Source organism: Tamandua tetradactyla, chromosome 9 (assembly GCF_023851605.1).
Source record: "Tamandua tetradactyla isolate mTamTet1 chromosome 9, mTamTet1.pri, whole genome shotgun sequence".
In the NCBI taxonomy this organism is placed as follows: domain Eukaryota; kingdom Metazoa; phylum Chordata; class Mammalia; order Pilosa; family Myrmecophagidae; genus Tamandua; species Tamandua tetradactyla.
Genome location: NC_135335.1, coordinates 17617652 through 17643976, shown reverse-complemented (window position 1 = coordinate 17643976; position 26325 = coordinate 17617652). Strand labels below are relative to the sequence as shown.

General features: G+C 36.2%; 1 protein-coding gene across 1 annotated transcript; it reads right to left on the bottom strand.

Moving 5' to 3' along the window:
• Window positions 1-8104: 8104 nt before the first annotated feature.
• On the bottom strand, window positions 8105-25935 carry LOC143645548 (olfactory receptor 5AN1-like). The gene is made up of 3 exons (XM_077114844.1): window positions 25930-25935; window positions 22911-22975; window positions 8105-8819 (listed from the first exon to the last, which is right to left on the bottom strand). Exons 1-3 carry the CDS (start codon window positions 25933-25935, stop codon window positions 8105-8107), a joined length of 786 nt encoding a protein of 261 aa, XP_076970959.1.
• Window positions 25936-26325: the final 390 nt, after the last annotated feature.

Below are 26325 nucleotides of genomic sequence, written 5' to 3'. Positions count from 1 at the left end.
CAAAGACACAAAAGGACATTTGCACACCAATGCTTATAGAAACATTATTTACAATTGCAAAGAGATGGAAACAGTCAAAATGTCCATCAACAGATGAGTGGCTAAAAAAAACTGTGATATATACATATGATGGAATATTATGCAGCTCTAAGACAGAATAAACTTATGAAGCATGTAATAACATGGTTGAACCTAGAGAGCATTATGCTGAGTGAGACTAGCCAAAAACTAAAGGACAAATACTGTATGGTCTCTCTGATATGAAATGACATTAGTGAATAGATTGGGATATGTCATTGGTAACAGAGACCATCAGGAGATAGAAATAGGGTAAGATAATGGGTTATTGGAGCTGAAGTGATACAGACTGTGCAACAGGACTGGATACAGAAACTCAGAAATGGACAGCACAATTCTACCTAATTGTAATGTAATTGTGTGGAAACGTTGAATGAAGCTGCATGTGAGGTATATATTTTTTCTGTATTATCGTTTTATTTCTTTTTCTGTTGTCTTTTTCTTTCTTTTTCTAAATCGATGCAAATGTACTAAGAAATGATGAATATGCAACTATGTGATGATATTAAGAATTACTGATTGTATATGTAGAATGGAATGATTTCTAAATGTTTTGTTAGTTAATTTTTTTAATTAATAAAAAAAAAGTCAATTGACCTTAGTTGTAAGGGCTGCTTTCTGAACTCTCATTTCTGTTTCATTGGTCTATCTGTCCGTTCTTTCAGTACCATCCTTTTTTGTTCACAGCAGTAATATGTTTTAAAATTTAAAGTAGTAAGTTTTAAAATTGTAAAGTATGAGGGTTTCGACTTTGCTCTTCTTTTTCAAGGTGGTTTTCACTATTTGAAGCCTTTAACTCTCCCATATGAATTTTATGATTAGCTTTTCTTGGCTTCTTTAAAAAAAGTCTGTTGGAATTTTTATTGGAATTGTGTTGAATCCATAAATAGCTTTGGGTAGACTTGACACCTTAACAATATTTAGTCTCCTGGTCTATGAAAATGGAATGGCCTTCCATTTATTCAGGCCTTCTTTGATTTTCCTCAGCAATATTTTGTGGTTTTCCATGTATAAGTCCTTTACATGCTTAGTTAAATTTATTCCTAGATATTTTATTATTTTAGTTTCTATGATAAATGGAATTTACTAGTGTAAATTATGAAAATACACTAATTTTCATATTTTAATCTGTACCCCATCACTGTACTAAATTTTTTTATTAGCTCTAGTAGATTTCCTGTAGATTTTTCAGGATTTCCTATATATAGAATCATGTCATCTGTAAGTAGGAAAAGTTTCACTTTTCCCTTTCGATTTGGTGTTTTTTTTTCTTTTTCTTGCTTAATTGCTCTGGCCAAACCTCCAGCACAATTCTCAATAGCAGCATTGAAAGTGGACATTCTTGTCTTATTCTTGATCTTAGGGAAAAGTTTTCAGTCTTTTAACATTATATATGATATTATTTGTGGGTTTTTCATATTAGCCTTTTACCATGTTCAAGAAGTTTGCTTTAATTCCCAGTTTTCAAATTTTTTAATTAAGAAAGAGTGCTCAATTTTGTTAAAGCCTTTCTGTTTCAATTGAGATGATCATATGGTTTTTTTCCTTTATTAATATAACATATTATATTAATTTTCTTATGTTGAGCCATCCTTGTATTCCTGGTTTAAGTGTATAATCCTTTTAATGTACTGTTAGATTTTGCTTGCTAGTATTCCAATGAGGATTTTTGCATCTACATTCATAAGGGATATTGTTCTGTAACTTTCTGTCCCTATGATATATTTATCTGGATTTGGCTTTAGGGTGATGTGGGCCTCATAGAATGAGTTAAGAAGTATTCACTCCTCTTCAATTTTCTGGAAGAGGTTAAGCAGAATTGGTATTAGTTCTTTGAATGTTTGGTAAAGTTCACCAGTGAAGCCACGTGGTCATGGACATTTCTTTGTTGAGAGGTTTTTTATTATTATACTTATTACTGATTAAGTCTTTTTATTTGTGATTCCTTTTAAATGAAATCTCCTGTTTCTTAATTCAGTTTAATTTGTGTTTTCTAGAAATTTGTCCATTTCGTTAAGGTTATCTAATTTGTCAGGGTACAGTTGTTCATAGTATATTCTCATAATCCCTTTCATTTATAATTTTAGTAATTTTCATCCTCTTTTTTCCTTTGTTAGTCTATATAAATGTTTATCAATTTGCTTATCAATTTCATTGATCTTTTCAAAATCAGCTTATGTTTTCATTGATTCTCTCTAATGCTGTACCATACTTTTCTGAACACTGTGGCTTTGTAATAAATTTAAGATCAGGAAGTGTGAGTCTTTCAACTTCACTCTTCTTCAAGATGGCTTTGGCTAATTAGGGTCCCTTAACCTTCCATATGCATTTAATATTGATTTTTCCACTTTGGCAAAGAAGGTTGTAATTTTGATTGGATTGTGTTGAACCTGTAAATAGCTTTGGGAAGAATTAGCATCTTATCAACTATTAGTCTTCCAATTCATGAATGAAAACAGAATGTCCGTCCATTTATTTAGAGTGCTTTGATTTCCTTTACAGTATATCTTAGTATTTTTGTGTACACATCCTTTACATCCTTGATTAGATTTATTCCTGGATATTTCATTCTTTTAGTTGCTATCATAAATGGAATTTTTTCTTGATTTCTTCTTCTGGTTGCTCATTACTACTGAATAGGAAAACTACTGATTTTTGGATGTTGATCTTGTATCCTGCCACTTGGCTGAATTCATTTATTAGTTCTGGCGCTTTTTTTTTGTGGATTTTTTCAGGATTTTCTCTATACAGGATCATGTCATCTGCAAGTAAGGAAAGTTTTACTTCTTTCTTTCCAACTTGAATGTCTCTTTCTTCTTTCTCTTGTCTACTTACTCCAGCTAGAACTTCTGGAACAATATTAAACAACAGTGGTGACAGTAGGTGTACTTGCTGTGGGCCTGATTTTACAGGAAAACCTTTCAGTCTTTCATCACTGACTACGATATTAGCTGTGGGTTTTTCATGTATGCACTTTATCATGTTGAGTTTCTTTCTATTTTTAGCTTTCTAAGTATTTTTATGAAAATGCAGTGCTGGATTTTTTAAAATATATTTTTCCATCCTTTCACTTTCAGCCTTCTCATGTCTTTGAATTTAAGGTTGGTTTCTTGAAAATAACATATAGTTAAGTCATGTTCTTTTGTCCATTCTTCCAATCTCTGACTTCTAACTGGAGAGTTTAATCCATTCACATTTAAAGTAATTACTGATAATTCAGGACTTCATTCTGCCATTTGCTATTTGATAAGTCATAATTTTTTGTGACCCTCAATTCTCCCACTAATGCCTACTTTCATATTTATTTGATTTTTTGTTTTGACACCAACTTGACTTCATTAGTATACACATACACTTTTCCTAGACTCTTTCACCTTCTCTCTCCACATTTTCTGTACATATATCCAAAACCAAAGATTTATCATTGATTTTTACACCTTTGCATTTTATCACTTGTAAAAAAAAGAAGTGAGATTTCATACCAAAAACTGCAATACAATAGTACTGGAATTTTTATGATTAGCAATATGGTTACCTTTATTGTAAGTCTTTTTTCTTTATGCCTCTTTAATCCACTATCTTAATTTGTTTCCATTCAGACTGAAGAACTCCCTCAGATTTCTCATCAGGTATGTCTAGTGGTTGATGGTTTCTAGTTTTTTATCTTCTTCTTTTGGACGAGCTGTCATTCCCTGTTTCTCTTTTTGACTTATAATCTTTTGTTTCATCCTTTACATTTAATATTTTAAAGTGTTAAGTCTGGAATTTAGTCCCGGAGCTTTCTGTTCCTTAAGTGTGCATCCACCTTGTGATGTGACAGTAATTTTTTTGAATGCCAGGAATTAATCAAAGCAAATAAATCAAAGCAAAAGCCTCCTTTCACAGTCTTTACAAGTTGGCTGTGCTTTGATTGAAAGTTTTGTCCTCCTAACAGGAGTATCAGGCTGAGGTAAATGTCCTCTTATCTAAACCTATGTGGAGCCATGAAACCATCTTTATTCCTCCCCAGCTTGTACTTGCTAGTGACCTTAAGAATTTCCCCATTTGCAGTTTTCAAAAGTTCAAATGAATGCCTCCTCTATTCCCTTTGAAATAAATGTTCACCCCCTCCTAGATTCTCTCTTGCATGATTTAATGCAGGTAGTATTTTGCCCTGGCTGCTTTAACGTAATTATTTCTTATACTGCTTTAATGTCTGCATTGTTCTTTTCTGCTCTGAAGTCAAAGTCTGGGATGGTGAGCCTGAGACAAGTCTCCTAGGTCAGTTTTTCAGATTTCCTCCTGATAAACTGGCACTGACATACAGTCATCTCAGTATCCATGTAGGAGTTACTCTTCTTCCTCTGGAACAGGGCGAGGGACCCACAGTGGGAGTGCCAGCTGGCTTCAACCCCCTATTGTGGAGGGAATAGAGGATGGGCCAGCAAGGGCTTATTCTCTTGCTCTGGAAGTTACATTTTCTTGATTCACTACTTGCCCAAATAATGCAGCCTTTTAGCTATTTCCCTTAGTTCTGCAGAAGGTTACTATCTTTAAGGTTCCTTTCCAATTTGCTTGGGAGAGTTGGAACAATAGCCACCCTTGGAGCCAGTCCAGTAATGTGATGTAGCTGATTAAAAGGAGTGATTCCTGATCAAACCACACAACTACAGAGTTTGGAGAACTAAGTCCATATCTCCCATTCTGGCACCAGCAAGCTGCCCTAAGAGCTCAAGTTTCAATCCCCACTGCTGCATGCCACAAGGCTGAAGAATGGAGAATGGAAGCTACTTCAGGGAGGATCAAACTTAGCAGCCTCTTCCTGCTGCCTTTTCACTAGACTCCAGAGTTTCAAGATAATTAATGCAGACATTTTTTGCCAGTTCAATATTCATTTTGGTGGACAATCTGTTTCCTGGAACTTCCTACTCTTCCATCTTCCCACAATCCTCTCATTCATATTTTAATGACAAGAATATAGATCAAATTGGCTGAAACAACAAAGTAAATCTATTAGCTCATGAAACTGAAATAGTCAAGGAACAATTGATCCAGTGGCCCAAACAGTATTACCAACTATCCAATTTCTTTCTTTTCGTTAGTAAGCTTCATGCAGTTACTGTTCCGTCCTATGGTTAATTTAAGTTATGGTAGCAAAATTGTTGACAAATTTAAAATCTCTCTTGTTCAACCTGCATCATACAAAAGAAGAGAGACTGTTTTTGGTAGCAGCAATCCACAGAAGAGAGTTTGGTTTCCTTTCCCAGAATGCCAGGCAAATATCTCCCTGCAACTTTCTGGCTTTGATTGGGTGATGGCCCTATATTAGTTTTCTAGGGCTGCCAATAAATATTATCACAAACTGAGGCACTTAAAACAATGGAAAAAATAGGAGGTCAGAATTCAGAAGCCTGGCTACTAATATGTATATGGACGTCTGCTAGGGGGAGGAAGGAGAAAACAATGTTTTGAAAATGTTTCATCATTTTTATGAAAGACACACTGGTAGGAATGATCTTTCCTCTTTCTCTGGACATTGTCTTGTCTGGAAATAACTTGGAAAACAACTGCAGTGAACCCGCCACCAACCTGTGAGTTAAGCAAACACTGGGATAGGAAATGAACACATCGATAAACCAAGGTTCTTGATTACAGAAGCACCAACAGAAAATTAAAAGTATCAATTATTCCTTTTATTGTTGAGACATTTTTCCATTATCTCTTTGGACAGTGGATCTGGTCATTTACAAAGGCATTATAAGATACTGTTTTAATGTCCTGGAGACCATAGAAATAATTTCTGGCATTTAAAAATATGCTTTTCAGTTTAAAAAAAACTATAGGCAGTTATAGTAATATCAGATGAAATAAATTCCTAAAAGCAAGAATTTGAAAATATTTAGTAATATAGCTCACTACTGTAGCAAAGTTGATATTTGCAATAACTTTTTGCTTGATATTTTGAGAACATACACAGTTTTGATAGTTAATCAAATGGTATTTAAGATATTGTTTAATATTTAGAATTCAAGTAACTCTGATATCTGTATTTATAGATTTTTTTCCTTCTTTGTTTTAATTTTTAGTTGGTTTATGAAACTTATTGTACAAACTGGCCTTACAATGATAACTCATATATATATATATTTTAATTTGACTTTTCCTTGGATAAGCTAACTATGATATCCATTTTAGGTGGTTAAGATTTCCATATATTAGTTATTAAAATACTTGTATCTTTATATTTTCCTGAAATAAGGAAAATATTTAGTAACATAGGTCATTACTATAGCAGTGCAGATATTTGTAAAAGCTTTCTACTTGACATTTTGAGAACATTCACAGTTTTGACAGCTGATAAAATGGTATCTAAATTAGTGCTTAATACTTAGAATTTGAGAACTTTATCTGAATATGTAGGCTTTTTTCCTTGTTGTCTCAATTTTAAATTGGTTTATGAAATTTACTTTGCAAACACAGGCTTTACAATAATTATATGGATACTTTATTTAAATATGCCTATGGTTAAACTAACTAAGATATCCATTTTTGGGGTTCTGAATGTATTGTTTGTTTTCTTAAATAAAAAATTTTAAAAATAAAAATAAAAGGAGAAAAAGAATATGCTTTTCAATTAGGAATGTGTTAGATATGATTCTATGCCTTTTCTGCATTTATTTTATTTCTATTAAATTTATCTATTGATATAAGGTCAAACTATTATATAAACCCATAATTGGTTTCACGGAATAAATCTTTCATGTTTCTAATTTATTATTTTAATTTGCTGTAAAAGGACTCATCTGAGGTATTTTATAAATGCTTCTGATTTTCACATTCACAAGTGATGAGATGCAAATTGTTCTATACTTGCTTTGGATTATAATTGTCATATCTGGTACTACAGTGATAATCTTTTTAAAATCAATAGAATGAATTAAATGAGGAGGAAGCCTAAATTTGTAAATTAATTTCAGAATTTAGGTTTAATTGTGTTAATGAGACTGATGTTTCCTCACCTAGCCAGCCACTTTCATTTTCTCATGAGTCCATTTTGGATACTCTCTACTTTCTTGCAAAATATGCAATTAGCCATTTTATTTTATCTATTCTCATAAAGATCCATCTGTCAACTGTAGTTACCAATTTTTTTCTTTTCTCTTCCAATATATATCTGCTATTTATTTGTTCTATTTTCCTTAATGTTTGTATTCCCATTCTTGCAATTCCTTCAATTGATAACTTTGTTACTTTATTTTTTCTTGTCAAAATAAAATTGCCATTGATTTTAGAATTGACTGTCCTTATAAGTACTTTTATGTTTTATTAAAACCATACTGAACATAAAGTGGTAATTTAGTACCATGTATATTAAGAGATAATTAAGAGGGAAAACTTTGATATCTGTGCTCTTCATTTCAAATCTTGACTCCCTCATTTACTAACTTAGTAACTTAGGCAAGTTTCTAAATTACGCTGCCTTCAGTTTCCTCATCTCTGAAATTGTTATAACAATTAATGTAATTTAAGCACTTTAAATGGCTTGACCATGATAAGCACTCAATGAATTATTATACATAACATACATACAGGAGTTATTATAGTGGCAGGGAACCTAGTCACAATTCTTCATAATATCAATTCATTTAATCACACTATACAGCACAGCAGGATAGATATCATACTGCCCCATTTTATAGATGAGGAAACTGAAGCACCCAAAAGTCATGTGATTTGCCCAGAATCTCAAAGCTAGTGAATAGCATGGTCTGGACTGAAATTAGTCAGTTTATAGCTGAAGAAAACTTAGTTTTTTTAATTTCAAAGTGTATTAGCTAACTATTACTGCATGACCAAACCACACTAAAACTCAGTGCTTCGAATAAAAACCATTGTCACTCATGGGCCATACTAGAATATTATCTGGATTGAATTAAGCCTCCTTTGTCCACCATGAATTTTATTAATTTCCATTTGTGTGCATATTTTAAGGTTTGGAAATTGATTCTTAACACCAAATCTGTCACAAATATCTGGGTGGGTAACCTTAGAAGCACCCTATTTTCTTTTGCAATTTTTTCAAGGCATCTTTGATCTCCCTGTTCCTCAGGCTGTAGATTAAGGGATTCAGCATGGGAATCACCACAGTGTATAACACCGAAGCAAATCTGTCAAAGCCAGGGGAACCACCAGAGCTGGAACTCAAATAAACAAAGACACTTGAGGTATAGAAGAGGGAAACAACTGTCATGTGAGAAGCACACGTGTTGAATGCCTTGGACCTGCCTTTAGTGGAAGTGATGTTCATGATGGAGATGACAATATAGCCATAGGATACCATGATGATTATAACATTTGCTATCCCATAGGTCATTGATAATATAGCAAGTATGACTTGTACAAAAAAAGTGTCAGTGCAGGACAAGATTAACAGCTGAGGCATGTCACAAAAGAAGTGATGGATGACATTAGGCCCACAGAAATGGAGCTGAAGCATGGCACACAATTGGGATAAAGAAACAGAGAGTCCAGCCAAATAGGCTCCCAGTGCCATCTGAGCACAGAATCTGGGTGACATGATGGATGAATAGAGGAGAGGTTTACAAATGGCAGCATATCGGTCATAAGCCATGGCTATCAGGAGACAAGAATCACTCAGTCCCATGGTTGAAAAGATGAAGTACTGAACCATGCAACCCACAACAGCGAACACCCCGGACGGCGAGAGTTTTCCAAAGTTTAAGGTCCCACAGCACCTTTTACTGGTGGGACCCAGAGACAAACGTGTGCCACGAGCGCCACCTACTGGGCAGGATAAGAAAAACAGAACCCAAAGATTTTACAGAAAAATCTTCCAAACTTTTGGATCCAATACCCAGGGAAATCTGTCTAAATGCGCAGACGCCAACAGAAGATAACGGATCACGCTCAAATAATTGAAAATATGGCCCAGTCAAAGGAACAAACCAATAGTTCAAATGAGATACAGGAGCTGAGACAACTAATGCTAAATATACGAACAGAAATGGAAAACCTCTTCAAAAACGAAATCGATAAATTGAGGGAGGACATGAAGAAGACATGGGCTGAACATAAAGAAGAAATAGAAAAACTGAAAAAACAAATCACAGAACTTATGGAAGTGAAGGACAAAGTAGAAAAGATAGAAAAAACAATGGATACTTACAATGATAGATTCAAAGAGACAGAAGATAGAATTAGTGATTTGGAGGATGGAACATCTGAATTCCAAAAACAAACAGAAACTATAGGGAAAAGAATGGAAAAATTTGAACAGGGTATCAGGGAACTCAAGGACAATATGAACCGCACAAATATATGTGTTGTGGGTGTCCCGAAGGAGAAGAGAAGGGAAAAGGAGGAGAAAAACTAATGGAAGAAATTTTCACTGAAAATTTCCCAACTCTTATGAAAGACCTAAAATTACAGATCCAAGAAGTGCAGCGCACCCCAAAGAGATTAGACCCAAATAGGCGTTCTCCAAGACACTTACTAGTTAGAATGTCAGAGGTCAAAGAGAAAGAGAGGATCTTGAAAGCAGCAAGAGAAAAACAATCCATCACATACAAGGGATACCCAATAACACTATGTGTAGATTTCTCAGCAGAAACCATGGAGGCTAGAAGACAGTGGGATGATATATTTAAATTACTAAAATAGAAAAACTGCCAACCAAGACTCCTATATCCAGCAAAATTGTCCTTCAAAAATGAGGGAGAAATTAAAACATTCTCAGACAAAAAGTCACTGAGAGAATTTGTGACCAAGAGACCAGCTCTGCAAGAAATACTAAAGGGAGCACTAGAGTCAGATACGAAAAGACAGAAGAGAGAGGTATGGAGAAGAGTGTAGAAAGAAGGAAAGTCAGATATGATATATATAATACAAAAGGCAAAATGGCAGAGGAAAACATTATCCAAACAGTAATAACACTAAATGTTAATGGACTGAATTCCCCAATCAAAAGACATAGACTGGCAGAATGGATTACAAAACAGGATCCTTCTCTATGCTGTCTACAGGAAACACATCTTAGACCCAAAGATAAACATAGGTTGAAAGTGAAAGGTTGGGAAAAGATATTTCATGCAAATAACAACCAGAAAAGAGCAGGAGTGGCTATACTAATATCCAACAAGTTAGACTTCAAATGTAAAACAGTTAAAAGAGACAGAGAAGGACACTATATACTAATAAAAGGAACAATTAAACAAGAAGACATAACAATCATAAATATTTATGCACCAAACCAGAATGCCCCAAAATACGTGAGGAATACACTGCAAACACTGAAAAGGGAAATAGACACAAATACCATAATAGTTGGAGACTTCAATTCCCCACTCTCATCAATGGACAGAACATCTAGACAGAGGATCAATAAAGAAATAGAGAATATTACTATAAAGGAGCTAGACTTAACAGACATTTATAGGACATTACATCCCACAACAGCAGGATACACCTTTTTCTCAAGTGCTCATGGATCATTCTCAAAGATAGACCATATGCTGGGTCACAAAGCAAGTCTTAACAAATTTAAAAAGATTGAAATCATACACAACACTTTCTCGGATCATAAAGGAATGAAGTTGGAAATCAATAATAGGTGGAATGCCAGAAAATTCACAAATACCTGGAGGCTCAACAACACACTCTTAAACAACGAGTGGGTCAAAGAAGAAATTGCAAGAGAAATTAGTAAATACCTCGAGGCAAATGAAAATGAAAACACAACATATCAAAACTTATGGGATGCAGTAAAGGCAGGGTACCCCGAATTGTTAAAAGTACCTTGAGAAAAAAAACGAAGCTGGAGGTCTCGCGCTGCCTGACTTTAAGGCATATTATGAAGCCACAGTGGTCAAAATAGCATGGTATTGGCATAAAGATAGATATATCGACCAATGGAATCAAATAGAGTGCTCAGATATAGACCCTCTCATCTATGGACATTTGATCTTTGATAAGGCAGTCAAGCCAACTCACCTGGGACAGAGCAGTCTCTTCAATAAATGGTGCCTAGAGAACTGGATATCCATATGCAAAAGAATGAAAGAAGACCCATCTCTCACACCCTATACTAAAGTTAACTCAAAATGGATCAAAGATCTAAACATTAGGTCTAAGACCATAAAACAGTTAGAGGAAAATGTAGGGAGATATCTTATGGATCTTACAACTGGAGGCGGTTTTATGGACCTTAAACCTAAAGCAAGAGCACTGAAGAAGGAAATAAATAAATGGGAACTCCTCAAAATTAAACACTTTTGTGCATCAAAGAACTTCATCAAGAAAGTAGAAAGACAGCCTTCACAATGGGAGACAATATTTGGAAATGATATATCAGATAAAGGTCTAGTATCCAGAATTTATAAAGAGATTGTTCATCTCAACAACAAAAAGACAGCAAACCCAATTACAAAATGGGAAAAAGACTTGAACAGACACCTATCAGAAGAGGAAATACAAATGGCCAAAAGGCACATGAAGAGATGCTCAATGTCCCTGGCCATTAGAGAAATGCAAATCAAAACCACAATGAGATATCATTTCACACCCACCAGAATGGCCATTATCAACAAAACAGAAAATGACAAGTGCTGGAGAGGATGCGGTGAAAGAGGCACACTTATCCACTGTTGGTGGGAATGTCAAATGGTGCAACCACTGTGGAAGGCAGTTTGGTGGTTCCTCAAAAAGCTGAATATAGAATTGCCATACGACCCAGCAATACCATTGCTGGGAATATACTCAAAGGACTTAAGGGCAAAGACACAAACGGACATTTGCACACCAATGTTTATAGCAGCGTTATTTACAATTGCAAAGAGATGGAAACAGCCGAAATCTCCATCAACAGAAGAGTGGCTAAACAAACTGTGGTATATACATACGATGGAATACTATGCAGCTTTAAGACAGGATAAACTTATGAAGCATGTAATAACATGGATGGACCTAGAGAACATTATGCTGAGTGAGTCTAGCCAAAAACTAAAGGACAAATACTATATGGTCCCACTGAAGTGAACAGACATTCGAGAATAAATTTGGAATATGTCCTTGCTAACAGAGTCCAGCAGGAGGTAGAAACAGGGTAAGATGATGGCCAATTGGAGTTGAAGGGATACAGACGGTGTAACATGACTAGATACAAAAACTCAAAAATGGACAGCACAATAATACCTAATTGTAAAGTAATCATGTTAAAACACTGAATGAAGCTGCATCTGAGCTATAGGTTTTTGATTTGCTTTGTTTTGTTTTGTTTTGATTTTACTATTATTACTTTTATTTTTTTCTCTATATTAACATTCTATATCTTTTTCGGTTATGTTGCTAGTTCTTCTAAACCAATGCATATGTACTAAGAAATGATGATCATGCATCTATGTGATGATGTTAAGAATTAATGATTGCATATGAAGAATGGTATGATCTCTAAATGTTGGGTTAATTTCTTTTTTTCCATTAATTAAAAAAAAAGAGAGAAGGGATAATTGGAGCTGAAGGGATACAGACTGTACAACGGGACTGGATATAAAAACTCAGAAATGGACAGCACAATACTACCCAATTGTAATGCAATTATGTTAAAATACTGAATGAAGCTGCATGTGAGGTATAGGTTTTTTGTTTTTGTTTTTGTTTTTGTTTTCTTTCTATTATTGTTTTAATTCTTATTCTGTTGTCTTTTTATTTCTTTTTCTAAATCGATGCAAATGTACTAAGAAATGATGAATATGCAACTATGTGATGTTATTAAGAATTACTGATTGTACATGTAGATTGGAATGATTTCTAATTGTTTTGTTAATTCTTTTTTTAATTAATAAAAAAAAGGAAAAGAAGCATGTGTACCCAATACATTTATATAATCAGATCTCTATACTTATACTAAGTATTCCAAAGGGATCAACACAGTTCAGTTTGTCCCAAACTATTGTTATAATATTAGGGCATTTTGCCCATTAGGAAACAGCTTATGATTCTGGTTAAGGGTTTGCGTTTTGGAGTTTTGCTTTCTGATCCTTTCTGTCTTTATAAGTTTTTCCCAGAGTCTTACATACACTAAACTACAACTTACTCAGGATAAAGTGAGGCCAGTAAGACCTCCTGAACTACAAGGTTATTGGAGAATTATAAGAGGAAGTATTGTAAGTGCTCAGTACACAGTCCAGTAAATAATAACTGGTCAGTAGATGTTGGACATCATTATCATTGGTTGCTTAGAGACACCCAAGGCCTATAGGTCTACCTATGGATATGATTGTTAGTGGTCCAGAATTTAATGCATTAATTTGGGGAAATCTCCCCAAAATCATCAGCCCTGTAAACAACCTTGAATTCCAGCTAGGCAGGTGTAGATTCAGACTTAGTGCCCATGCCAGACAAACCTCCGAGATATGCAAAGATAGAAACCACATAAAGCACTTCCCATTGGATTTGACAATTCAAGTAAACTAGGTCAATGGACAACAGGCATCAAACTATGATGATCCCTGAGTTGCAGATAGAGTTAAATAAATATTTCTTTTCCAAAACTTTCCCAGAATATCACCATAATTGGTCAATTCAGTGAAAATATAACAAACGGTTGGACCAATCTGTTGCACTAAACTTCTACATTTTTCATACATTTCAGTAACAGAGGCAGTCGTAATTAAATATAATCTATGTAATCAACCATTCCCAGAAAAATGAAGAGCTGTGCATTGACTGTTTTTCTCATCCATGATGAAATTTATCCTGAAAATCTCTGTTAAAATTTGGTACAAAAGAAGAAAAAGAAAATCAATCTTCATATACTCTCTCTTTAATTAATTTCTTTGCGTGTTTTACTAATTGATTTGGAGAAGAAAAGGTGATTGATTTAAATAATGTATCTAGCTAATCAAAACCCATTGCAATCTTGATCTAATAAGGAGGTGGTCAGTTTCAAAGGTTGTGCAGGGTATAAAACGGGGTACAGAACTACAGGGAATATTTCTGATTGAAGAAAGCAAAGCACATACAGGAAACTTAAAAGGGACAAGAGACCAACACTACCTGTGTTTGGTGTGGGCATCTCTGATATCTGTGTTTATCAGTGTATTGTCTCCAGACACCTAGAGTCTCCAAAGATGACAGTGGAGAGAAATTTGAAGAATTTTAAAAGAGATGATGGAAACACACGAGTACTTTTTTATATCACTACAGAGTGACCCAGTTTGTCTCTTGCTACTCAGAAATTATGAATCAAAGACATAAATTTAAATGAAAATCAAATTGTTGTTATTGCAAAAACAAAATCCTCAAGAGCAAAAATTAAATATCAAACTTTACTGGCATTGTCTCATTTCAATCTAATTGCTCCTATACACCCATTTTACATGGCTAAACAGCAGAACGTCATATCCTTAAGAAAATTGCAGATGAGACTTCAAACCTCACCACACTCTAAACTGCAAAGTTATCTAATATTTTATATTTGAGGTTACATTTTTCATTGAAATGTAGAAAGCAAAAACAAATTTTTGGATAATTTGAGTAAGAAGCATAAAACAACAAGAGGAAGAATCCTAAGCAGAGAGTGTGGAAGTGAGGATTCCACAAAAATAAATGAATGGGAGACTGTGTTCCATAAACTATGCCCCACTTAGACCCTACTGAAGGGATTTCACAGATATTGAGATAGCAAAGAATCCGCTGGTCTCTCTAGCTGCTGCCTTCTGAATTTGACCCAGATCCCACAAATAGCAGAGTTCTTGCCAAAGGTGTAATTGCTTATTTCTTCTCCAAAGGCATTTTTCAGGTGGGTCCTGTTGCATAAGAGATCTGATTATTAGGCCTAAAAAATGGCTGTTCAGTAACAGCAAGAGAATTTCCCATACTTGAGGATCTTCTTAAATGTCTGTTTGTGGCAGAAGTGAAAAGAGAAAAGGCAATTAGAGGGTGGGTAATGCTCTAAGTATTGCTTTGGTATAATGGTTCTCACATGGAGTTTTGTCCTTACTAATTACATGCCACATTTGGCCACGTCCCTGCTGAATTCTTTCATCACTTCTCCTGGTCTTATTATGATCTCATGATTAAGACATTTCAATGTGAACTTTGGAGACATTTGAGCTGGAAAAGACCCAGATTTCTTCTAGTCCAATACCCTCAATTTTCAAGTAAGGAGTCTGAAGCAAGAAAAGCTAAAGCATTTAGTGCTAGCTGGTGATTTAGCTTGATAACAATAAATTATGTATATGTACACTTTCATTCTTGCAAAACACTTTCATTTTAGATAAATACATATAAATATCTTCTCAAATACCTTATTGATTCAATAATCACAGCAGGCAGTAGAGCAGATATGGCATTCTTTCCTATGCCTAAGTGAGGAAATTGAGGCACTAAAGAATACAGTAAGACTAATTCATGACAGTGACACAACAACACAGTTTCAACAATGGTCTTTGGAATCAGCCAATCTAGGTAGAATTTTGACCCCGCCACTTGCTGTTTGTGTGACCCTGAACAATGAAACATCTCTACACCACATGCACTTAAAGGTAGTAGGTACTTCATAAAGTAACACACATAGAATTAAATTGGATGATTTAATTTTTATAAAGCACTTATGTGTAGAAGACAGAACTTTGGACATTTTCCTAGAGTGAGGCCAGGACACTACTGCAATAAAGTATATTTGTGAACTATAAATATTCATCAACATTAGCTATCCAAAATCTCTTCCTTCTCTCCAACCATACTCCAATCACCTTGTTCCAAAAGTGAAGAAAAAGACATAAGGTCAAATACACAGAAGTAAGGTCAAAGAGTTTATTTCCCTAGAATGATTAGTCATTTCTTTCCAGTGCACAGTTTTGAGGATTCTGAAGGAACAAGTATATTAATTGGAAAAGAACCTCAAGATGCCTGTATCAATATTACAAGAAGAGAATGGTAGCAGACAATGAATTTATCATTCCAGTCTTGGGGGAGATTCTGTTCCAAGTTATACCAAATGGACAGAGAATGCTGTGGGAAGAGTAGAAGATTGCATCAATCATCATTATGACCTTCATTGTCATTACCAACAATGAACAACATGACCTATTGAGCAACTACATAATACACTGAACTTCTTCTTATGATCACATAGATCAGCACAGCTATGTCCAATGGTCACTTATTCAATATGGTAATAGGCCTAGTGTGATGTCTACTAACTGCAAATAATATTCCAAAATTATCCTCTCCGCATTTTTTCTATTATATATACTTGAAACCAATTATATAGGCATTGGATCTTCTCACTGTATATTCCACAACTCTGATACATCCATTTTTGTCTGTATTTCTCTAAGGCATTTTTTAATTTTTAAAGATCTCCCTTTTGGTTAATTTATTCTATCATAAACTTTGTTATTCAGTTGTTTAAACCATCCACTGAGTTTCAAATTTCATTCCTAATATTTCATTTTCAATTCCAGAGGTTACATTTTATTCTTTTCCAAATATATCTGGTCAATTTTGATAGTCTCTTTTGTTCCTTCATTATACTTTAGGTCTCATCTTTCATTTGAACACATTAAACATACTTTCCTTAAATTTTTATGTAATCTCTAAAATATCATTTGCTTTGCAGGTTTGACATATAAAACCTCTACCTGGAACGAACATGGTTTGATGTTATCACTGACTCTTGTTCATGTAACTTTCTCTAGTCACATTTTCAGTGATTCTTTATGAGAAGTTCATATTCTTTTGAGCTTTAGCTTTGGGAATCATTGAGGCTATCGCTTATAATTTAGTCATTCAGAAATGATTTATCTTACTTCTTTCAAGTTCCTTAGAGGCAATACCACCCTCAAAACCTTTAATCAAAATTTTCCCCTGTACGTTTTGAGGGCCATGAGAGTAATAAGGTTTAGACTATATACCTACATAAGTACAAATATTAGGGAAAGTTTTATCAGCAGTGATTTCCTTTTTATTTTTCTCTGCTCCTTCCAAACTCAGGCTAGAAGAGATTTGCATGTCATGTCTCATTAAATGGAGTAGATGTTGGTCCAGGTTACCTTCTGATAGCGTCACCCTTTGAAGGACCCTGATTTCTGTAGGATGACAGGTTGTCTCTAATTCAAGCTCATACACTCTTTTTCTACTTCTGTTCACACTGACATTCATTAAAACACAGGTCTTAGGCCTCCCTCAAAGGCAAATACTGGTTGTAGTCCCACACCCTCTAAGTGTCATGTTTTCTTGTCAATCTGTTTTGTGAATAATTTATTTCCTTTCTCAATGGCTTAAAACAAAGAACAAACAAGATGCCATTTAGGTTTTATTTTGTATCCTTAGTGATTTTTCTGAACATTATGGTAATTATGCCCACCTGGCCTGTGATTAGTAAAAGTACCCTCTAGACTTGGCCATTTTAGTCCTGCCATTCTGAATGACCTGTAAACTCAATTCCAAGGCAAAATTCTACTGCCAACCCAAGTCTATAAAGGAAAGTCACCACGAAGCATTTCAAATATGCCCAAGCACCCCTTTTAAGTGCATATTCATTACCTTAAAAAAAGAATTTTCCTCTGCACTCCTACCCCAAAACCATAATCTGGTGATAGGTTTTCAGTTCTTGCATGACAAATCCAAGCTAGCATCCCCACTTCCTGAATCTTGTGACTTTTTTCTCAACACTATGTTATGAAAGTTCTGGCTTCTGTACCTCAAACTATAGGCCATCATGGGTCTAAGTTTTATGGAAACATGTCTAATAGATTCAAGATCAGTTCCAGGTGTGTTTGGTTTGGAGACCTGTTAACTAAAAGGCAAATTATCTATTTTCTACACACTCAATAATGTTGAATAGTAAGCATGAATAGGATAACAAAAGTAAACATTCCCCTTCAGAAAGATAAAGATGAGACAATATAGCACTTAGTGCTGTAAAGCAATTCCAAGATCTTATGAGGATGGGATTATGAACTTGGTCGCAATTAGGGACTCCTTCCTTTATCCCTGGTCCATTTTTCCCATGGCACTCAGATTCACCTTTTGGTGAACACCTCCTTTTTCATCTTCCTTGTTCACATCTGGAGAGGAAATTTTAAGAATATGTCCTCTTTGGGGACAGAGGAGCTTTCTATGTCTGACACCTGGTCATAGAAAATTGGTGATCTAATGATTCTTGTAAGTCTCAGGTAGACTAATCTGTTTCAGATTGGTAGTTGGTTTCTTATGCACTTATTTAAGTCAGCACCACAAATAGCTGTACCGACAATTCTTTTCCAGGTCTCTGTTCTCTTATATTTTCTCTTTTTCTGCTTCTCCTTCCTTCCTCCTTCTTCCTCTTCTTCTTCCTTCTCCTTCTTCCTTTTGTTCTTCTTTTCTCACCTCCCTCTGTATCTCAACTGTAGGTGCCTTAAGACATGTCAGGCTTCTCTGAGAAAATTGTACCCTAACTCTCTGACTTTCAGTTCCATGCAATATTTTGTTTATTTACAAAGATTTACTGAGTAAGACCTTCAAGCATTTAGATGTTTGGTTACCAGAATTGATGGATTCAGCCTTTATTTGTCCTTGCTGCAAAGCTGAGCTTAATTAGATGTTCTTACTCAGATGCCTTCTAATTTTTTTACCTTTACTGGGTGTACATGAAAGTGAGTTTTATTTTCTAACTACAAGCCCTCAGTTTTTTTTATCCTTTCTATTTTCTTTCATTTTTGCTTGAAAACTGACCAGTTGTATTGTGAGCTTATCTTTTTCTTGCAAAACTTTGTAAATGTATCCATTAGCAAACAACATACGGTACAAGCATTTTGTTTTTCCATATTTTCACCTGAATCTATATATTTATTACTTATATAATTTACCTTCCAAGTTATTGTTACATAAAAGGGAACATGATATTTGTGACCATTTAATTTAGAGGCTTGGGTTCTTGAACAACACAGACTTCAGTGATATAAAAACAGAATTTATTAGGGAAGTAATTAAAATATTATCAGAAATAAGACATAGTTACATCACCAGATGGGTCAGCATCAACACCTAAATAGGAGCACTAAAAAATCCTGGAAACAGCATTTGGGGTCTGACTAAAAAAATCCACAGCAGAGTATCCTCTTCCCAGATTAGGTTCTCTCTCCCCCCTCCCCTTCCTCTTTTTAGCTGTTTACATACAGTTTATATGGTGTCTTTATACAATAGTGGCCAGATGCCAATTGGCTTATGTGACCAGTCTCAGTTGGTCCTCTGGGAGCTGGCTAGGGACTGAGAGGAGCTTCCTGGGACCTAGATAACTCTATCAAATTGCATTTCCTTCTGGGTGGATAGTCAGTCCTCCAAGCTGGTGTGCACATTTCAACAATTTATCACAAAGGTCATGCAATGACAACATCAGTTGAGAACAAACTCTACAAACTTAGGTTCCCTTTCTGTCACGTCCTCTTTTTCCTCCCCAGTTTGACACAGTTCCCTGGAAGGAAGGGCGGTAGGCAAGGCCTTCAAAGCCCCAAAAGAGGACGAGGCATAAAATGGTGTAATAGAAAAATACTGGGATTAACGACACTAATTGTGTGTTTCTTGTTGCTGGTTGTGCTCCAAGCATTATATCAAAACGAATCAGAAAGCAAAAGAATTGGAAAAAATGATACAAATTGTACAAATTGCAAAACCTTGTTAATGACTGTTTGGAAAAAATTAGGTTGGGACACCCCCATTAAGCAAGTCATGCTGCAGATACATCAGGCAGAAGTGCTTTTAGAACAAGTCACAGAAAAGTACCCAATAGAAAGTAAACACTTACAATTTAAAAACCCTGCATTGAGCCATCCTGGAAATTTACTCCCCCACCACAGCACCGGTCCATTGCTATAAAACAATAAAAAATCTAAGTAAACAATGTAACCTTTTAATCAAAACAAGCTAACCTTTAACCAGATTAAAATAGGTCTTGACATATTGCCTCACCTGTAGAATAATAGGAAAAGAAAGTCTAAACTCAGAAAACTGCAAACACAATGTCTCCGGTTTAATCCAATATCTTGCTGCTATTGAAATCTTGTGTAAATTTTCCTAAGAAAATCAGAATGTGTACTTTCGCTTTGCTTCCCTGAACCTGTAACTTTACCTAAAATGTAAGCCATGACACAACCATGATCCTGTGATACCTGTTTCCTTGCCAATAATAAGGGTATAAAATCAGTTAAGCAAAAATAAATCTAAGCAACTCTTCTCAAAGGAAAATTCTCTAAGCTGTCTCTTGGTGTTCTTCTCGCGCCGACGACCCTCCACACCTTCAAGCCCGTTCCCTCTGCTGCGGCTGGACCGCGGCAAGTGGCGCCCAAACAGGGACTTGAAGGTAAGCTTTCTCTTTTACGGACGGGTATAAGGCTCTCGCTATAAGGCACTGCAGGCCTCTGGCTATGGTCAGGTACTTGGGAAGTACGGATAGAGCGAGTAATCATGGGACATACAGAGTCTAAGGAACACTCCTTGTTTGTAGATATAACAAAGCATATGTTGAAAAAGAGAGGTATAAATGTTACCAGCAGACAGCTTAGAGAATTTTTTTCTTTTGTGCAAAATGTTTCTCCCTGATTCCCAGAAGAAGGGACTGTTAACTTAGATACTTGGCAAAAAGTAGGAAAACAGATGAAAGAATATTATACTAGAAATGGGCCAGATGGAGTCCCTATTAATGCTTTCGCCCTATGGAATGTCCTTAAAGATAGTTTTGACCCCACACATGAGGCTATTTTCATGGCCAGGGAAGTGAAGACTGAAGAAAAGCAACCATTAGTTACAGTTATGGCTAAAACAGGCAGTTACACCAGTATAGAGAGGCCTCCTGCTTATAATATACAGAAAGACCATTCTAGCTCCTCAGAAAGTGAAAGTGAAGCAGAATCAGAAAGAGAGGATAAACTTAATCCTTTTGAAATAGATAAATTGAAAAGAATAGTGGCTCAATATGAACATAACAATATCAGTTCCTTCTTCAGTGCTTCGGCACCTGAAATAAAAAAGAAAAAGAAACCTAGGCCACGTTTAAAGCCGCAAGCTTGTGGATGATAAATTTAACTGCATTTACAGGGGAAATTAAACATCATTTTCCCTCAGATCCTATACTGCAATTTATACAAAAACACCCCGTTATATTTCCACAAAGGTGTTGTGTTCAACCCCTACCCCCCCCCCCAGCAGAATTAATTTTCACTGACGGGTCTGCTAAAGGGACAGCTGCTATATATTCCAAAAAACTTCAAAAACAAATAGAGACAAAAGAAAAATCAGCTCAGAAAGTTGAATTATTGGCAGTGATAGAAATCTTTAATTTGTTCCCTCAGGCCTTTAATTTATACACAGACTCTCTTTATGTGGCAAATTTATTTCCTGTTATTGAAACAGCTTATATTTCTGAAAATTCTACTGTTAGTCACTGTCTTTTAACATTACAGCAACTCATCCACCAGAGACAATTTCCCTTTTTTGTAGCATATATCAGAAGTCATAGTAATTTGCCAGGACCATTAGCAGAAGGTAATGCTAAAGCTGACCAACTTACTAACTATGTTGCCTTTCCAGTACAAAATCCTGTTAGTCAAGCTCAAGATGCGCATAAACTGCATCATCAAAATGCTACAGCATTAAGGTTACAATTTAAAATCACTCGGGAACAGGCTAGACAAATCATTAAACAGTGCCCTATTTGTATAACTCACCTGCCACAGTTGCATACTGGAGTAAACCCTAAGGGTTTAAAACCCAATGCTTTATGGCAAATGGATGTAACTCATATTAAAGAATTTGGAAAGTTAGCTTTTGTACATGTTACTATTAATACTTACTCACATGTTCTGTTTGCCTCCACACGAACAGGAAAGGCTTTAAAAAATGTAAAACAACATGTTATACAATCTATGGCTTATATGGGAAAACCTCAACATATAAAAACAGACAATGCCCCTGCATATGTCTCAAAAGGCTTTGAACAATTTTGTCATCAGTTTCATATCAAACATACTACTGGAATACCCTATAATCCCCAAGGTCAAGCGGTGGTGGAAAGAGCCCACCAAACATTAAAGCACCAAATTACTAAACTGCAAGATAGTGACAGTAAGTAGTTATCGCCTCATCACATCATTAATCACAGTCTTTTTGTCATTAATCACTTAAAAGCAAATGAAAAAGGTGAGACTCCAATGAGTAGACATTGGAATAAAGTTATACAGCCTCAAATTTTAGTAAAATGGAAGGATGTGCTAACTGGACAATGGAAAGGTCCTGATGTGTTACTAACATCCGGACGAGGATATGCTTGTATTTTCCCACAGGATGCAGAAACCCCAATCTGGATTCCCTATAGGCTCATTCGGCCCATATCAGCGCCCATCCCGGAGAGGGAACAAGAGGAGAGCCCCTCTTCCTCCGCAGTAGAAGAACCCGTCATCTTACCCCCAGGAGAATATGGATGAAGATCTTGTGCCTGGAATGGAAGATTTATCTCTCTCTTCTACCCCGCAGGCTCAATCTACCAGACAAGCTAGTCTGCCCACTTGGGGGCAGATAGAAAAGCTTACTGCTGACGCAGAAAGGGTAGTCCTAATAACCGGAAAAACTCCTACTCCTATTCACCTGTTTCTGGCTATGATTGCACTTCTTTCCTGTCAGGTATCTGGTTCTTCTGTAAATAAATCATATTGGGCTTATATACCTAACCCACCACTTTTCCACCCCACTGCGTGGGGGGATAAAAACTTAAAGGTCTTTACTAATAATACCAATCTTATGGGAGGACTCCCTAGTTCACTTATTCCTTTTAAAAGTACTGATAATGTTAATTTTACCGGATATGCTGATGAAGCCCCTCTATGCTTTGTAACAATCGGGACTCCTCCTCCTGGCTGTTTGCCTATCAATTATCGGTCATATTATACTGATTCCCCAAGTCATAAAGGAACTAAAAGAAGCATCTGGGGGCTCAACATGATTTCTCTTGGGTACCATACCTACAATGAAAGTTATGTAAACCTTTCCTCAAATTTTAACTCTTTGATTGAGCCTTGTACAGAAAAATATCCTAAAAAGGACATCTATTGGAAAAATATTCACTCTACAGGCTATCCCCGATGGCTTGAGTGCGGTTTTTTGCATAAAGCAAACATATATCACCCTGTAAAAAGTAACCTTACTATTTATGATTTTTCAGTCTCCTCACCTAATTATAATTATACTGCATATATTACAAATAATACAGACAAATATACTTATAACAAGAGTTTACCTACAGATGGAGAACCCCTTACATGGTGGTTCACCCCAGGATTAGTGACCCCCATTTATCAAAGTAGTGCTTCATCCCATAATCGAACTGGTTTATATAATAACTTATTTCGTCTGCTTGCTGCTACTAATATGTTGTTGTTATATCGCCCATCTAGTTCAACCCCTGTTCCTTACAGCATTCGTGCATGTGTAAATGCACCTCATGCTATTTTAGTAGGAAAAATTCACATGTTTAATATCACACAAATGAATAATGCTTATCATATCACGTGCACTAACTGTCTCCTTACTAATTGTATTAATTCTGGCTTGCCAAAAAATTATACTACTTTTCTTATTGTGCATCAACCTTCTTATGTCTTATTACCTGTTAAGTTAAATGAACTATGGTTTGATGATGTTGGCTATCAAGTTATGGAAAGGCTGAACAACTTAATGAGACCTAAGCATTTTGTAGCTACGTTAATTTTAGGAATTACCGCTCTAATTAGCATTATCGCTTCTTTAGCTATATCAACTACAGCCCTCATTCAAAATCAACAAACCGCTCATCATGTAAATACTCTAACTCATAATATTTCTTTAGCTTTAACACTACAATAAAAATTAAATAGAAACTTAGAAACTAGAGTAGACGCCTTAGAAGATACAGTTATTTATTTAGGAAACCAGATTCAAAATCTAAAAACCCAACTTACCACCCGGTGTCATGTTAATTATAAATGGATATGTATTACCCCAGCGTCCTATAATGAATCAAAGCAGTCATAGGAAAAAGTAAAAACCCATTTACAAGGAATATGGCATGACACTCAACTAGCACCAGATATTCTAGCTTTACAACAACAAATAACTGACATAAGTAAGGCACATATAACAGAACATGAAACCTTAGCAAATAGTCTTTGGTCCTCCTTACAAAATCTTAACCCAATTATTGGATGGCCCAATGTAGTAAACTTTGGCCTTACTGTGACTATAATATTAATTATTATTTTTTGCTTTCCCACAGCAATCAAAACCATAAAGGCATCTATCAAGCAAATCGAAAGAGTCCAGCAAAAAGAAATTTTAAAAAATAAAAGGGGAAATGCCGCATCCTCTTTTTCCTCCCCGGTTTGACACGGTTCCCTGGAGGAAAGGTGGTAGGCAAGGCCTTCAACGCCCCAAAAGAGGACGAGGCATAAAATGGTGTAATAGAAAAATACTGGGATTAACGACACTAATTGTGTGTTTCTCAAAGGAAAATTCTCTAAGCTGTCTCTTGGTGTTCTTCTCGTGCCGACGACCCTCCACACCTTCAAGCCCTTTCCCTCTGCTGCGGCTGGACCGCAGCACCTTTCATTTGACCCTTAGAGTTTGATCTGCTCACAATACAGGTCATGGTCATTTAGGGGATAAATTTAGTCTTTTTCATTTAAATAAAGGACAAAGCATTAAGATATTTTTGTACAAGTACAGATTTTTGTACCATAACAGATAAAAACAAAGGAACTCAGGATAAGATAGATCATCTATATGATTTGGACATTACTTTGCTGTTATATCAAGAGTATATATTAGTAACATGTCCACCTGGCCAGGAGCAAGAAAAGGAATATGAACCAGCCAGTACAAAATTCATATAGTCTAGGGCAAAAAAAATTGGAAGATATCACCTACTCAGTGCAGTATTCCACTGTTTCCCATGGTCTGGGACAAAAAATGGAAAACATAACCCAGTATAATATATTTAGAAATAGGTTTGTTATATTAAGAACAGGTCCACCTGGTCTGGAGCAAGAAAAGAAAGATCACCTAGTTGCTACAGTACTTCACCGTTTCCCCTGGTCTGAGACACAAAACAGAAAAGATCACTCAGCCAGTAAATATTTCACTATTTTGCATGGTCTGGGGTATAAAACAGAATGATTACCCAGCCAATACAGTATTTTCAGGTGACTTAGAATACATTGAAAGCGAAAAGGAAAAATAGGGAAAAAAATAACCCCCCTTTTCACAGTTTCAGGAACATGGAAGAATAGAATATATCGTGTTCAACCCTGCTTCAAAAATCAGCTGGAGAAGGGAAGGGAGAGCAATTGAGACAGTGGTGTCAGGGGATATGTGACCTGGAAGAGTCCTCTGCAGCACATAGGGTGGCTCTAGTTGCAAAACCTGAGGAATTGAGAAACAGAGAACCAGAGACCCTCCAGCTATTCAAATAGCTTCACATGGAAGCCCAGAGCCCTCAGGAGTGCATGGACCAGACAGGGAGATGGAAACTAGGAAGTAAGCCAAGCTGTGTTCCTTGAATACTCGACCCTCACCAGGGCAACCACACAGACCATGACTCACCCCATGTCCCAAGCACTTGAAGCTCATCACCCACCCCTCTTCCTTGTAGTCTGAGTGCCCCACACTACCAAACCCTTTAGTGCTTACTGGGACCACAATTCACTCCCAAGCAGGCACACTACTGTCCCAGCCCAACCCACCTCTCCTGCAAAAGTGCAGTTTCATCCCACCCCTCCCAAACCCTGCCTCACAGTCCCTCCCCCTGCAGGTGGTCTCCAGCACATAAAGGCTATGAATACTTACCTCCATGCCCAAACCACACATGCCCCCATCCCATAAAATCCTGCAACCCCACCCAGAACCCCAGACCTCTACACACATGTACATTAGTTTATGGCTCTCCTAGATGTGTGCATGGCATGACCTCCAGCCACATCCCACAGCTCTAGCAAGCACTGACTCTCAGCCTATGCAGGCACAATGCCAACCTACTCCCCTGAGCTCTGTGAATGTGCACAAAGAGCCATGTGCCCTAGACCAGTGCACACTAGGACTCTGCCTCAAGACCCATACACCTGCACAGCCACATCCTCCCCAATGCTGTCTGCTGACTCTCACAGCTACCAGCATAGCATCCCCAACCTGTGCCTATACCTGTGTTGCAACACATCACTGCACTGTTGTGCCCCACCCTGTTTC